Here is a 14,194-nt window from a genome sequence, read left to right as displayed (position 1 = left end):
AAACCAGGAGGCAGGTGGAAAGATCGATCCTTGCCTCCCGCTTACTGGGTTTGCAAGAAACCTGCTAAGGTGAGGTGAGGGATAGGAAATAGTGCTGAGACGGCAAATGAAGTTGTTGGCAAAGACAGGTAGGTCTGCATTTGGAGAACGCTCTGGCCGGGCATCAAATCCGAGAGCGAAGGATCAAAAGTCAGATTTGGCGAGGCAGACCCAGCCAGAAAGATCCGCCATTCACCCTCTCCCATTCCCACCCCCTCGCGGACTATCTGTCCGGCTCGCATCCTCAGCATCCGTTGGGCTGATTTTTCAAACAATACAATACAAAAACAAAAAAGGAACCCGTGAGACAGGGCTCCCTGTCTTCACAGGCATCGGGATGGTCCAAAAAGGTGAAGGTGGGTGCGGGGACGGTCCCGGGGCTGGCCGCGCGCATCCTGAGGCGGCTGTCATGGCGGCCACAGTCTCTTCCCTCCCCTCCCTGCCTCCCGACCCCAGCGCCATTTTGAGCATCTTCCTGGCTTCCCTGTCTCTCTCCCGCTCTTCTCGCTCCTCCTTCGCTTTATACAAGCCAAGCGCCTCCCAACGCTGCCCGGGCCTCCCGGAGCTTGTCGCCCCGCAGCTCCTCGGACGCTCCTCCCAACCCCAGGAGCCTTAGGGTGACCGAGGGACCCGAAGAGCATTAGTGCCCGCTCCCGCTACATTTTCCACACGGCCTCCTTTCTTGTCCACTTGGGAGGCCAGTGACCATCCCTGGGTACGGGACCCTGCTTCTCAAGAAAACTCCCGACCCTACTCCACTCCTTGGCCCTGCGCATGACCCCAGACCTCGAGTTCCCCAGGCGTCCTGCGTCCTGGAAAAAACCCCTCCATTCCACTTGGGGCACTGAGGCGAGAAGCCTAGGAAGCCCTAGGGACCCTCCCAATCTAGCTGAACCTCTACGCCTCCCATCACAACTCTGAAGCCGGTGCCTGAGATCTCTTTTTGCTCTCACTTCAGTTGGCAGCACACCCTCTTCCTCCAAGGGGCCTCTTTTGTACCACCCGGACTTACCCGGCCCAGGGCAGACCCAGAGAGAGAGAGAGGGCGGCCTGGCCTAGTGGGTGCGGGGAGGAAAGGGACTGGGTCCCAACACAAACATTATCTCGTTTCCGTATTATAAAGACATTTATTTAATCTATGAAAATAATGTACAATAAATACTTTCCCCTTTTCCTATTAGTAAAGAATTTTAATAAATAATCTACGGCCTAAAACTTAAAAAAAAAAAAAGAGACAGAGAGGAAAATAGGTTCCTCTAGTTCTTAAGAAAGCACACCCCCGCTCCCCAGAGTTTAATTATTCCTGAGATTTCGTTGGAAGGACTCTACCAAACGGATTTTTTTATGTGTAATTTGTAAAAGACGCCCGTGTGTCCAATATTTTAGAGAAGAAAGGAGGTGGATTAAACGCTAATTCAATAATACCTGAATTTTAGCAAAACACATAAAGAAGTCCATACAACTTGGGGAGGGGGGTCCTTGGGTTTCCCCGCAGGCTGCTGAGGGGGGCCGGGGGTCGAGAGAAGGAAGCGGGTTATTAAGGGAACTGCAGGTCGATGGCACACAGCGTGCTGGTGAAGAAGTCCAGCTCTTCCTCGGAAAAGGGAACCGGGCTGTCCAGAGAGCCCTGGAGACTAGGGGAGAGGCCTCCGGACAGCTGGAGACAGGAATCGGCCGCGAAGAAGCTGAGGTCCGGCAAGAAAGGAGAATCCTGCCGCTCTGAGAAGGCGTCTTCTGGCAACGGCTCCGGCTCCCGTCCGCCGGCCCCGCGCAGCGCGCCGCCCGGGCTCCGCGCGTCTGCGCCCTCCACGCGAGCGGCCAAAGCCCGGGGGCCCGAGACGCCCGGAGGCCCTTGCGCGACCTCGGGCGTGAGACAACAGGCTGCTCGCGAGGCCTGCAATACGGAGGGGCGACCCGGGCTAGCCACAGGCTCTTCGGCTGGCTCGCCGGTGTTCCGCAGCGCGCCCGGGCAGGCTGGCTCCCCGTCGGGCGGCTCTCGGTGCTGCGTCTGCCGCTTGTGCTTCATGCGCCGGTTCTGGAACCACACTTTAACCTGCCTCTCGGTGAGGTCCAACAAGGCCGCGATCTCCACGCGGCGCGGCCGGCACAGGTACTTGTTAAAGTGGAATTCCTTCTCCAGCTCCAGCAGCTGCGTATTGGTGTAAGCGGTGCGCAGCCTGCGCGCCCCGCCGCCGGCGGCCTCCGGCAGTCCCGGCCCATCTGCGGGGAAAGCGGGCTGGGCGTCAACGCGGGCCGTGTCCTCAGCCCAACCTCAACTCGGCTGAAATAAAAGACTATCCCATCCTCCCAAAACAATGTCAGCGGCACCCCCAACCTGCCCGCCTACCAAAGCGGCTCGCTCCCACGGCTCTTGCCTTCTTTCTCGTCCCTCTCTCTCTCCGCCAGACCCGGCCAGAGTCAGCGCGCAGCATTCAGAGAGCCGCCCACGGACCATGCAGGGGTTACGGAGCGGCTCCCCTTCGCCCCCAGAACCTCAGAGCCCCTCCCAGGTCCTCCGAGTGGATCCCTCATTTCAGCACTTTCCAACTCAGCCTGGGGAGAGGATTCATAAAGAAAGATTGTTCCTCACCTCTTCTCCTCCCTAGCCCCCAGCTCTCAAATTCCCCCTGTTCTCCTAGAGCTAGATTAGATGGGATAGAATCTTTTCCTGCCTCCAGATTCGACCCCATCCAACAATACTCCTCCACACAGCTAAATGTGAAACCTCAATCGAATCCTTTTCTCCTAGCAGAAAAAGATGCTCTTCCCCAATCGGCTTCCAAAATCTGCTGTAGGGAAAGGGAAAAAACCAAAATGCTGGCAGCGGCCAGGCCTGAACCAAAACGATCTTTTCTGCTTTCTCGTCCCTGGAATCGACGGGGGCAAGAAACCCCAACAGGCTCGACACCTTTTTCTACCTCCCCCATCGCTCTTTCTCCCCCTTTTTTTCTAGCTGCCCCTCACCCAACCCCTATCACGCTTACCGACCTGCCGGCGATCCGACCCCGGAGGCCAGGACGGAGGAGGCGGCCGGGGGAGACGCGGCGGATTGGCTGGGTTTCTTGGCGGATTTCTTCTCTTTCATCCAGGGGAACTCGGGGGCCAGGGGGGCGGCGGGGAGCGGCGGCAGCGGCGGCAGAGCGGGCCCATCTTCGGCTAGCTTTTGGCTCCCGGGTCTCTGAAGGGTGGAGGCGCCGGGCTGGAGGCTGGGGAAGGTTTGCTCGAAAGGAGGAGGAGGAGGAATTAATGTCGACTCCTTGATTGATGAAGTTTGAAATGTCTCCAAGACAGCGGGGAAGGAAGTCAGACACTCGGCGAGCGATGGCTGGCTGTTTATAAACCCAATCTCCCTCTCAAATTCAAAATTCATGGCTTTCAATGGTGGGGGAGGGGGCCTGCTGGGGGGGCGTCAGGAGGGAGGATCGGAAGGGACCCCCCCTCCTGCCCCCCCCAGGTTTGTGTGATGCAGCGATTTTGGGAGGGGAAGATTTTGTTCTCTCTCTCTTTTTTGTTTTTTTAAATTTTGGGCCTTTATAATTGTATATTGCTGATAAATACAAGCGTATGGGGACTCCCTCTATTAAACCCAGGACTCCGGCGAAATTGCAGGGAATTCATGGTCACGGGACCCGCCTTGGCCAATCACTCGTCTGGGCCTGGTAGAAAACAGAGCATTATTTGCTTTAATTGATTCAAAAACTCTAGAGGACCATGACCTGGACACCATGAGCCCCCCAGTCCTACATACCTGCTCCCCATGCCCCGCTTTCTCCAGAAAAGCTAAAGGAACCTTGTCTTCATCCCCTTCAGAGGAGGGGAGGTTCTGGAACCCAGGAAACAAGAGAACCTGAGGGAGAAGTCTTTCTCTTTTTCAAATATTTTTAATACAGTAAAGCTTTCTTTACAAGGCCAGCAGCATTCCCTGCCCCCACCCCGGAAAAAAAAGAAAGCTGAGCGAGGATCTCAATATGGGAGGAAGAGGTAGTAGAAAGAAGTTTTCCCCTTTGGGAAAGGCCTGTGTTACAGTGCAATAAGGAAGAGAAGAGATTTACAATCATCAGCATCACTATCCCCAACCCACCCCCTAAAAGCAACAGATAAATCTTAGAAAATCGACAAGCACTCCTAGGCTGACACAGAGGAGTGAGATAGACAGTGAGGAGCCCTTTTGGGCCTCTGGCCTGTGGAGCTGTGAAGTCTTCTCTGCCCAGCATTTGCAGCACTGCCCCTGCCCCTATGTCTACCTGCCTCCTCACCTGGAGGCATCTGCTCCTCAATGACACCCCAGCAGACAGGGTCTAAGATGCACATGCACCCTCTCAAGCCTCAAGCCTGTATCTGCATCTATATCCAGGAACAGGACCAAGGTAGCCCCCAGTTTGACTTAAAGAACTCTCAAACCTCAGGTCAATGTATTGGAAGGGGGTACTCCCCCCCACAGGAATGCCCTTGCCATTTTCGTCATTGTATGTATGTATAAATATCCCCAACAAGATAGAATTCTCTGAACATGGAGGGGGTGCAAAAATAATGATCAGAGATGATATCTCATTTCTAGCCCCTGGGGAAATTGTTGTTTTTATTTCTTTTCAGAAGTTCAAGATAGTATGAACTTTAGGGAGTGCTGTAATTTACTGGAGGGACTGACTGGGTACAAGACTCAGGGCCCCAAGCAATCGTTGGAAAACTAGATCTCAAAGCAGAAAATGAAAAGTCGATCTGGGGTAAGATTTTTAAATAAGTGGGTCAGAGGGACCGAGAGGAGATGAGGCGATCAATCTTAGCCCCCTGACAGCTCCCTCCGATGGCATCAAAGAATTTGTTTCTTTGGGAAAGCAGAGGGAACAGCCGAAATTCCCCATCTCTTTAAAAGGCCTGGAGGTAGGGGGTGTTAGCGAAAGAGAAAGGTGATTCTGGGAGAGCAGGGAAACAGATGGGAAATGGGGACAGAGGAAAGGCGCCGGGTTGGGTGGAAAGTTTTTCTGGAGAACTCCCACGGCTCCGGCCTCCCCTCCCCCTCCTCGCTCGCTGCCGCGGAGCAAGGAGGAGAAGGCTGGTTAGCAGAGAAATGGCAACTACTCGGCCGGGAGCTGGAACTAGAAACTTTCTGTCAGTGTCTAACAGCCGCGTGGGTGGTGGTAAGTATTCATCCGTGTGGGGGGGGGGGGGAGGGTGAGTGTTTAAAAAGGACAGAGAAATCTGAGGAGAAGGGTGGGGGTGGAGGAGAGCCAGGAGGAAAAAGGGGGAGCTGGACGTGGGGGCTGCAGGGACAAGGGGCGGCAGGCTCTGGAGGGCTCAGATCCAAGGGAGCTGCTCTGAAAAACGGGGCAAACTAGCCAGAGACGGTTGTGTCCAGCTCGGCTCCAAAGAAAGTAATTTTTGCCACTTGGAGGTGAGGACGGGGGTGGAAGTGGGGGAAGAGGCACAGAAGAGTAGTCGTCTGCAGGTTGAGCAGGGAGGCCTAAGAGGGGTCTCCCTCCGGCCACCCCCTTAAGAAGCCCTGGAAGTTTTTTCACAGCCTCTCCAGCTGGCTGCAGGGTTGAGCGATTCTCTCCGCAACAACTCCGGCTGTCCCTGCAGGAAATACGGCTCTCTCTAACCCTGCTGACAGATTTTACGGCCAGATTAGAGAACAGCAGAAAACTTGGGTGTTAAAAGGGGCCAAGAGAACCTTCCTTCCCAGAGTCGCCGCTTCCCCGCCCCCTTGTTGTGCTGTGAATCCTACTGTACAGATATTTTCCCCTCGACTTTGGCTGCTTAGCTAGGGGCTGAAATCTCTAAGAGAGAAGGGAGGGGGACACCAAGCCAAGGTGGCCCTGATTTTTCTTGTTTGCAATTCCAGTTTCAATCCAAAGCTCTGTTTTTCAAACTCAAGTTAAACTTTCTGACTTGGCCTGCCTCTCTCCTGCTAGATAAATAATCAGTCCACTCTACATCTAGAGCCAAACATGGCGCTTCATCTAGTTACATCATTCAGAAAATGTTATTCAGGGAAGAGGAAGAGAGAAAGAAAGAAAGAAAAACCCTTGAGCGTTATTTGATCCCAATCAAACTTTGCACGCTCTTATGCCTTTAAATTATAGCCTGACCCAATGCTAAATTGCTTGCTGCTTGGATGAGCCTAGTCCAGTTAAAATCCTACTTGGTGGTGGTGTGGGGGGTGGGGTGAAGAATTCAGGTTGCTTTTTTATTGTTATTTATTGTTGCATAAAGACTATAATTACTAACCTTGGACTGCCAGGATACAACATAAAAATGAAAATCAGCCCTGGCTTTAAGGCTGAGGGCCTGGAATGATTCTCACCGACACGCCCCCCACCCCCCCACCATCTCTACCTCCAAATATATGCTCCTAATTAAGCAATGCGAGAGCATCGCTTACAATTAGAATTATGCAACTCTTCAGCAAGCAGCCATCGCTTCTCTTTCAACGAATTAGCTCCATATTTCAGCTTCCCTGTCTCCTAGCTCTTATCGGCTTCAGCGACGCGGTGGTGACATTTCATCTTTGACAGACCCTCTCTATCCTCGCTCCAATGTGATAAAACTTTTATGGAACCACGACTAAGAAATGAAGTTTTCCCAAGGATCGTGGAAACAGAGCGGCACATTAGCCTGGGGACCGTTTTATGTATGCTTGGATCCATAGCTTCTCCCACCCTCCTCCTCTCCCCTTACCCTGGCAGGGGAAATCAAACAGGCCTCCTCTCCCTCTGCCCTGAGTTTTATTTAGTGATTTAATTTCCCTTTAGTTTTAAGGTTTGACCTGAGAAGTCTAGGCCTCAGAATTTTTTTTTTTAAGATTAATCATTTTCCTTTGTTTTCATTTTAGACCCAATGGTGGTTGGGCTTCGGGTCACGTGACGACTTCTTTGTAGCTCCGGAAGAGAACTGTGAAGTTTAGGTTGGAGAAGCAGTAATGGGCCAGATTTCTGTTGTTGTTGATGGGTTGGGGGGGGGGGGCGGGCGGGGCAGCGAGGAGGCTGTGGCCAAAGAAGCAAAAAGACAAAAGGTCAGTCAATGAGGAAAAACTGAGAGGGGAAAAAGACAAACAGAAAAGACCTAGACAGAGTCCCCTAGTCTCCCTTTGCCCCAAACTTGTTACTTAAATCTTAAGAAGTTGGCAGAATGTTCCAAGCTTGTGTGAGAAAAACCAAATAAACCTGAGACACAGATGGGGGAGGTAGGGCCCTGAGCAGGGGAGCATAAAAAGGCCAGGATAGGGTCTTCACCATTCTTCTTCCCTTGGGGAAATCTGGCAGTCAGCAGCCTGCTGCTCTGCTATCTAAATTGGACCACCAAGACAAGATAAAATTGATAACAGAAAGTTTATTCAAGAATTATATGACAGACAACCCTTTTAAGTAAGGAAAAAAAGTAACTACAGAAGAACAAAGAAAGTTCCAAGAGGGAATTAACTCTAATTCTACAAATTCAGGACTATACAGTGACAATTAGGAGCTGAGTTCATGCCTTTTAGAACTAATTACAATTGTTCATAAGTACAAGTTTAACATAAATCTATAGCTTTTTTCTAGAGTACAATAACTAAAATAGCTGGTTTTACATGACAGGGAACACAACGTCCTTTATAACAAGTAAATACTAAAAAAAAAGTACAATTTTTTCCTTTTTCCCTCATATAAATACATAAAGTAGGGGGATAAATAATACAAAAAAAAAAGAAAATATCTTAACAAGCTATAACCAATAAATATATATGAAAATGTTCACTAGAACACACGTTTTTTGAGCAATGCTGGACTCCTGCAGGCCCAGGCATCTCTCACAGTTGTTTTTATATCCATTAAAATGTAAACTCTAAGTGCAACAAAAGTGTCCTGTCCAGGGTTGAGCAAGGCACACAGGCCCAGCTGCAGCCCCCGCCTGGGACAGTTTGTCAAAATATACCCTGTTTTCACGTTAAGTCAAGAGAGCAACAGAAGAAAAGTGTAGAACCTCGCTGTCACCGACTGCTTTCTGTGAAGAGAGGGGGATGGACCTGGAGCTGAGATGGGAGACAGCGGAATGGGCAGACCTTTACTCCTGACAACTTGCCTGCCCTCACCTCCCAGCTTTGCCATAAAAGAAAATATATATATATATATTTATAATATAGACAGCTCTTTCAGGATCTCTCACCATCCCTGAGCCCTCTGAAGAGTGTAATTGATAGGGGTGGGGTATAGATATTAATGTCCTAGAGCAGAAAAATATGGGACTAGAAATGGAGTGCCCAATCAACCTTCTCCTATCATGGGAAGAAATCTGAGGATTCAGGAAAGTGGGAGGGGGACATGCTTTGTGCCCTTGGTTTTGAAATGTATTTGAATTTTTTTTTAAAGGAGAATTGCCAGGAAAGAAAAATCAAGATTTGGGGGAATTAACCACATGAAAGGTAAGTTGGTTGGTTGGCTGGTGATGGCCTAGCCATCTTGTCTGTTTTTTAAAATGTGCTTCTTTGCCTGTTTCCCTATCTCCTCTTCCTCTACCCGACTCCCTAAGGTGGAATTCCAACTGGATATTGCTGGAGGCCTAGGGTTGATGGGGTCATCTCCAATCTGCTGTAGATTCCTTTCCAATGGGTTGGCAGGCAGACTAAACAAGAGCTGCAGGACTTAAAAAGCAACCTCTCAGGCCAGGGGGAGGGGAAGGACCTCCAGGCCCTTTCTTCCCAGGAAGCCTGGCTGCCATCTCCCTGCCTCCTCTTTCAGACCTCCCGACTGCACCCAACTCCACAGCCCCCGTCCCTCCTGGGTCTTCTCCACCCCAAGACCTGCTCCTCAGCCCTCCCTCTCCCATCACAGGTGTGTTAACTTGGGCGCTTCTTGGATTCTACCCTGAGGAGGAGGCGCATGGTGAGAGGAGAGGTCTGTGTAGGTGGGGTGGGGGTCGCAGGGTCCGTGGTGCTGGCTGGGGGCCATAGGGGGCGCCCCGTTGTAGTCCAGGTTCCCCGAGGGGTGGTGGGAAAGGTGGTTGAGGCCGTAGAGGGAGGGGCCGGCAGGGGGCGGCAACGGATCCGCGTAGCCGCCCCCGCCCACGTACACGGGGCTGCCCTGCATGGTGGGCGTCCCGTAGGCGCCCCCGTTGGTTTGAAGGACGTGAGGCTCGTAATCGGGCGCCGGGGTCTGGGGATACTTCTGCGGGGCGCCGCAGCCTTTGAGGGGGGGCTGGTAGTTGGAGGGCAGCGCATAGGCATTCTGGTGGGCTTTGCCGAAGGCGGGCGGGGACGGGCTCTCATAGCTGGGGGTCATGGAATGCAAGGCGTTCATGAAGCCAGCCGTGGACTGCATGGGCTGCGAGGGGCTGCCGGCGGGAGAGGGGCCCCCCGAAGACGAGGCCAGGCCCTTGGCCTTCTGGTCCTTCTTGTATTTCATGCGCCGGTTCTGGAACCAGATCTTGATCTGCCGCTCGCTGAGGTTCAGCAGGTTGGCCATCTCCACGCGGCGCGGCCGGCATAGGTAGCGGTTGAAGTGGAACTCCTTCTCCAGCTCCACCAGCTGCGCGCTCGTGTACGCCGTCCGCGCCCGCTTGGAGGCCGCAGACCCCGGGGGGCTCTTGTCCCCTCCCCCGCCGCCGCCCCCACTGCTGCCACTGCCGCCGCCTCCTCCGCCGCCGCTGCCGCAGCCCTCCGCTGGACCCGAGGGGGAGGGGTGGGAAGGGGAGAAAATGAAATAAAAGATAATTACTGAACACGCCGAAATTGAATGCATCGTTTCTTAATAAATCCAGGCCTGGACTCGGAGGCCCCGCCGCCCTCCCCTTCGCGTCCCCGCCTCCTCCTCTCCACCGCCCCCCGCCCCCACCCGCCGCATTAGCGGACACTCTATAATAGTGGCATTTATTAAGAGACCTGTTCTCCTCTCACTGCCCCAGCTTATGAAAATTTGATCATGTCACGCAGACAGAGCCGCATGGCCATTTATTTAGGGCTGGATTTTCTCGCACACGCTTTCTCCCCCCTTTTATCCCTAGTTCCAGGTGTAGAAGACACTCCTCCGCCCTCCACTGCGCCCCGTCCTGTGGCCCAGACAGGTGCTTGAGGAGAGCTCCTGGGCGAGTCTGGACATTCTGGGCAGGGCACGGAAATGGGGGGGTGGGGGTGGCAAAGAGGTTGCCATGCCTGGAGGCCAAGACCGCGGGCCGCCCGAGCGATTGTGATTAATACCCACAGTAGTAATACTTAATAACAATCAATCGTTGACGACTCTGCGTCTACTGGCAGCGTCTCGTGACTCTGCGGCCTTGCAAAGGGCTGAGGCCGAGCACCTGGCCTTCTGGGCCTCTCAGAAGTTCAGGTGGAGGAGGGCAGGAGGGAGAGGGTGCTGGCGGGGTCAGGGGTCGCCAGGTGAGGGGGGAGGGTATGGGAAATGCGCCGTAGCTGCCGCCGCCGCCTGGGCGCCTAGGGGCTGGGTGCTAGAATAACAGTGACATTCCTGGCCGGGACAAAAGCTGACGACGACGAAGCCAGAGAGCCGGTACCTGTGCCAGGGGAGCTGTTTTTCAGCTTGGACGTTTGCCTCGACTCTTTCATCCAGGGGAATATCTGTTTGGTGAGGGTGGAGTTGGAGCCGGCACCGCACTTGGGGGGGCCGCTTTTGCTGGGACCGCCCCCGTTACTGCTGTTGCTAGTGGTACTGGTAGGTGCGGCGCTGGGCGGGGGCGAGCCGGGCGGGGCCGGCAGGGGCTCCGAGGCCAGGCCCGGCCTCATGCAGCTGCCGTTGAGTTCCTTGCCCTTGGCGTGTGGGGCGGCGTTGCCCAGGGACTGCAGCGAGCACGCTGAGCGCTGGTAGTCACTTTCCAGGTGCGTGGCGGCCTGGAAGGGGGGCTGAGGGGGACCGTCGTAGCCGAAGCCATTGCTGCCAGGGTATGAGGGGTAGCCTCCGAAGAGTGCTGCGGCGGTGTTGTCGTAGTAGGTGGCTTTCTGCATCGCTGGGTGAGGCCCTGGTGGTGGGTGGCAACTTGCAAGGGCCAGATACCCTCACGACCGGACATTGGCACCCCTTGGGGTCACGTGGCACGCCGGACCCCCCCCCTTTCTGCCCCCCTCCTCCCGGGATCTGTTCGTAGCGGTTGACCTGCGGGGTGAGAGAAGAGACACGGGGAGAAGAGGACTGGGGCTCGAATCCATCTTAGGAACTGAAAAGGGAACTGACATCAATAGGGTTTTTCTTCTCCCCCACCCAACATCTTCACAGCAGATGCTGAGGCCACTTGTTTGGCCTGAAATGGATTTTTCTTATATCAGTGCTTTAATTTTAAAAGAAAAAGCCCACCAGTTTTCATCTTCACTTAAAAAAAATAAGGACTCCACTCCTTTGGGAACTCTCTGGATATAGAATCTTACTATGGCAAGGGCCATGGCTTCTCTCCTGCCTGCCTACTAGCCCCTGACCTTTCTTCTCTCTCCCTACACCCGTCCCCCAACTCTGGGATAGGGTGGCTCAAGGTGGGGGGGACTCCAAAATAAAAGCATCATCAACACCCTCCTCTGAGCTGAGAGACCTCCTGCTTTTGCCCCCATCTAGGTCCCTTTCATCCAAGCAGAGTCTAACCTGGAGAAAAAAACTGAGGCTGAGGATCGCTGGTAGAGGCAGCAGGAAGAAGCAAGTTGAGCAGGGAACCTTCTGGTGTGAGGGAGCCTCTCCTTACCCTCCCATCTCAAGAAGCAGCACCCTGACCCAAAACTTCCTGAAGATTTTTAACCTCCAGAGCCAGTGGAACTGAGCCGCCTCCATGGCCTTTGCTGCAGGTACCACCACCTCCAGTCTGAGTGTTTGCTAACCAAGTCTGGGATCCCACAGCCAGCGGCCCCCATGGGGCCCCCAAATGGAACAGGATTGTTTCTTTGGTGGGACTGGTTGGTGCTGTGACCATTTGGCTAGGTCTTCCCCCACTCTGTTTTTTTTCATCAGGCATAATTTTTTTTACCCACCCTTTCCTTGACAGTCTGCTTCCTTTGATTTTTCCAAAAGAAGAAAAGAAGAAAGAAACTGGGCAACTGCTGGAGTTTTCTACAAAGAGATGGGAAAGTCTTTCTAAAACAGAATTTTTTTCCCCTAAGAAAAAAGAAAGTAAGCAAAGCAATCTAAGCAATATTATCTGGGCTGGAAACTGGGTGCCCCTGTTTACTGAAGTTCTTTGAGGCAAAAAAAAAAAAAAAAAAAAAAAAAAAACTTTAATGCAGGCTTTTAAAAGTGTGCTGGAAAAATAAAGGTTCAAGCTGTCACAGGATTTTGTGTATTTCTTCCGAAACTTCTGACTACATCCCCCCAAGCTCACCAAATCTGTCTTCTCAACTCCTCACCATCACTTTTCATAGAATCTTTAGATTGACCCTCTCTTCTGACATATGAGTTTGGACTAGTTAAATCTCATTCAGCCCAGCTAGTCAACTCCAAAGAAAACTAAAAATAGGAAAATAAAAAGGGAGTCCAGGTGAAGGAAATCCCTCCCACACATAAATCCCCTTCTTAATGGCACAGATTTATACTCAAAAGGGAGCTGGGTAACTCTGAGTTCCGATTGGTTTCTGGGAAGAATTTGTTTCTGGGAAACACACAGGGGTCTGCAAAGCAGGAGGTCCTTCCAGGGAGGAGAACTGGAGTTCAATTGACCAGGCTGACCCAATCCCTTTATTATTATTACCATTAGCCTCTGATGATTTAACCAAAATTAGCTTCGGAGCAGCCCTGGTTGAAGGGGGAATTAATTAACAGGCATCAGTTGAGTTTGTTATTAATAGATAAGAGAATGAAATAAAAATGTTGGAGGGGGTTGGCTGGCTGGGCCCTGGCTTTATTTAGTCTAAATGATTGTTACAGCAGTAATGATGATGATGATGATGATAGTTATAATAAAACAATAATTTGACTAGACGCCTGGGGCCGAAATTCCTGTCGCTCCCCCTGCAATGAACTCGCAAACCATTGCAGAAACGAGGCCAGGCGAGTGTGGGAAGCAAGAAGCTAGAGACGTGATAGGAAAGAATGGAGGCTCCACCGGCAGCCAGAAAGGGCCGGGAAGGTTTGTGGATGGAGTTAGTCCCTGGCTGCCGCTGTCGCCGCCGGGCTGTCTCGGCTGCTGCTGCCATGGTGCCTGGCGACAAGCTATGTTGGCCAAGGAGAAGAGAAGCGTTCAGGACGCAGAAACGATTTAGCAGCGGCAGGTTCCAAGCACACCCGGCCGAGGACCAGCCCTAGGGCGGCAGCAAGTTTGGGCGCTGAAGGTAACTAAATTAAAAGGCGCCTTAGTAACTCCACACCGGGACTTTGTCAGGCCCGGCCGGCCGGAGGGCGCACACAGAGGCCCGGCTGATGGGACAGTGAGAAGAAGGAGAGGTGCCGAGGGGATCCGAAACCTGGGGATCCAGGAAAAGGGGGGTGGGGTGCAGTTCTACCAAGCCAAACACATCTATTTCCCTTGCCTCCATGTTGAAAAAATCCAGGCTCCATCTGGCTCCTCGGGAGAGAGAGAGGGAGGGAAGGAGACGGTGGCTCCCGGCTTCCCCCCAGGGTCTCACTGGAGAGGGGCGGTGAGCCACCCCAAGAAACCCACTTTTCCAAGCAACCCCCGCCCCCAAAAGCTTGGGAGAGTAACAATAGCTGGGAAGACCAGGGAGAGGGGCTAGGCCACCTTCCAGGACTTAAAAAAAAAAAAAAACACATAGAAAGAAGAGAAATAGAACAAAAAAGGAAGAGAGAAAAAAGGTTAGGCTCTTCTTAGCAGCCGGGCGAAAATTCAGTCCAGATCTGGCTGCTGAAAGAAAAGAGAAGAGAAAAGGAAAGAAGCAGGAAGAGAGAGGGAGAGGGAGAGAGGGAGGGAGGGAGAGAGAGAGAGAGGGAGAGAGAGAGAGAGTCGCTGCGTGGAAGGAAGCTTAAAGCTTGTGAACTCTTCTTGAACCGAGATTGGAGTCATATGGGCCATAAATCATTGAGACATACTCTCCGCCATTCACAAACTGATAGCCTATTTCAGTCCAGCTTACCTTAGCCACCGACGAGGGGAGAACAGGCAGACATAATATATATTCACATCGAGCCCCAGCGCGAGCGGCAGGCGAGAAATCTCCCCTCCTTGAAGGCAAAGGAAAAAAAGACCACTGTTTAAAGCGGCGTCGCCCCCCTCCCCAATAGCCACCCCGGCTGGGGAGCCC

The 14,194-nt window shown here is 52.7% G+C and overlaps 2 protein-coding genes and 2 long non-coding RNA genes across 7 annotated transcripts in view; 2 read left to right on the top strand and 2 right to left on the bottom strand.

The window, feature by feature from the left end:
• Positions 1 to 1,146: 1,146 nt before the first annotated feature.
• HOXB2 (homeobox B2) lies at positions 1,147 to 3,541 on the bottom strand. Its single transcript, XM_019981522.2, has 2 exons — positions 3,028 to 3,541; positions 1,147 to 2,259 (listed from the first exon to the last, which is right to left on the bottom strand). The coding sequence occupies exons 1-2, from the start codon at positions 3,407 to 3,409 to the stop codon at positions 1,577 to 1,579; spliced, it is 1,065 nt and encodes a 354-aa protein (XP_019837081.2). The 5' UTR covers positions 3,410 to 3,541; the 3' UTR covers positions 1,147 to 1,576.
• A 192-nt stretch (positions 3,542 to 3,733) lies between these two features.
• LOC109573927 (uncharacterized) lies at positions 3,734 to 9,732 on the top strand. Of its 2 annotated transcripts, XR_002183005.2 has the most exons (5): positions 3,734 to 5,177; positions 6,872 to 6,943; positions 8,385 to 8,437; positions 8,847 to 8,897; positions 9,436 to 9,732. It is a non-coding gene; the product is annotated as an uncharacterized lncRNA (long non-coding RNA). The 2 variants fall into 2 exon arrangements; XR_011562047.1 differs by having other exon boundaries at positions 3,930 to 5,177; positions 8,847 to 9,732.
• HOXB3 (homeobox B3) overlaps positions 7,349 to 14,194 on the bottom strand; it is a 54,862-nt gene continuing 48,016 nt past the window's right edge. For all 3 annotated transcript variants that reach the window (XM_070773313.1, XM_019981520.2, XM_019981521.2), the window contains 3 exons: positions 14,027 to 14,114; positions 10,522 to 11,117; positions 7,349 to 9,673 (listed from right to left, as the gene is read on the bottom strand). In XM_070773313.1, the coding sequence (XP_070629414.1) occupies positions 8,841 to 9,673; positions 10,522 to 10,969 (1,281 nt within the window). In that variant the 5' untranslated portion in view covers positions 10,970 to 11,117; positions 14,027 to 14,114 and the 3' untranslated portion in view covers positions 7,349 to 8,840. The remainder of the gene's footprint in view (positions 9,674 to 10,521; positions 11,118 to 14,026; positions 14,115 to 14,194) is intronic.
• LOC109573928 (uncharacterized) lies at positions 10,734 to 12,273 on the top strand. Its single transcript, XR_002183009.2, has 2 exons — positions 10,734 to 10,843; positions 11,568 to 12,273. It is a non-coding gene; the product is annotated as an uncharacterized lncRNA (long non-coding RNA).

Source organism: Bos indicus, chromosome 19 (genome assembly GCF_029378745.1).
Source record: "Bos indicus isolate NIAB-ARS_2022 breed Sahiwal x Tharparkar chromosome 19, NIAB-ARS_B.indTharparkar_mat_pri_1.0, whole genome shotgun sequence".
Classification (NCBI taxonomy): domain Eukaryota; kingdom Metazoa; phylum Chordata; class Mammalia; order Artiodactyla; family Bovidae; genus Bos; species Bos indicus.
This window is presented reverse-complemented; position numbering and strand designations above follow the sequence as displayed.

Bases quoted from the DNA above. Each gene is read 5' to 3' on its own strand.
- HOXB2 (XM_019981522.2), bottom strand. From the start codon at position 3,409: ATGAATTTTGAATTTGAGAGGGAGATTGGGTTTATAAACAGCCAGCCA. The intron at 2,260-3,027 runs GTCGGTAAGCGT...CTTTCCCCGCAG, and splicing joins CGGGGTCGGATCGCCGGCAG to ATGGGCCGGGACTGCCGGAG.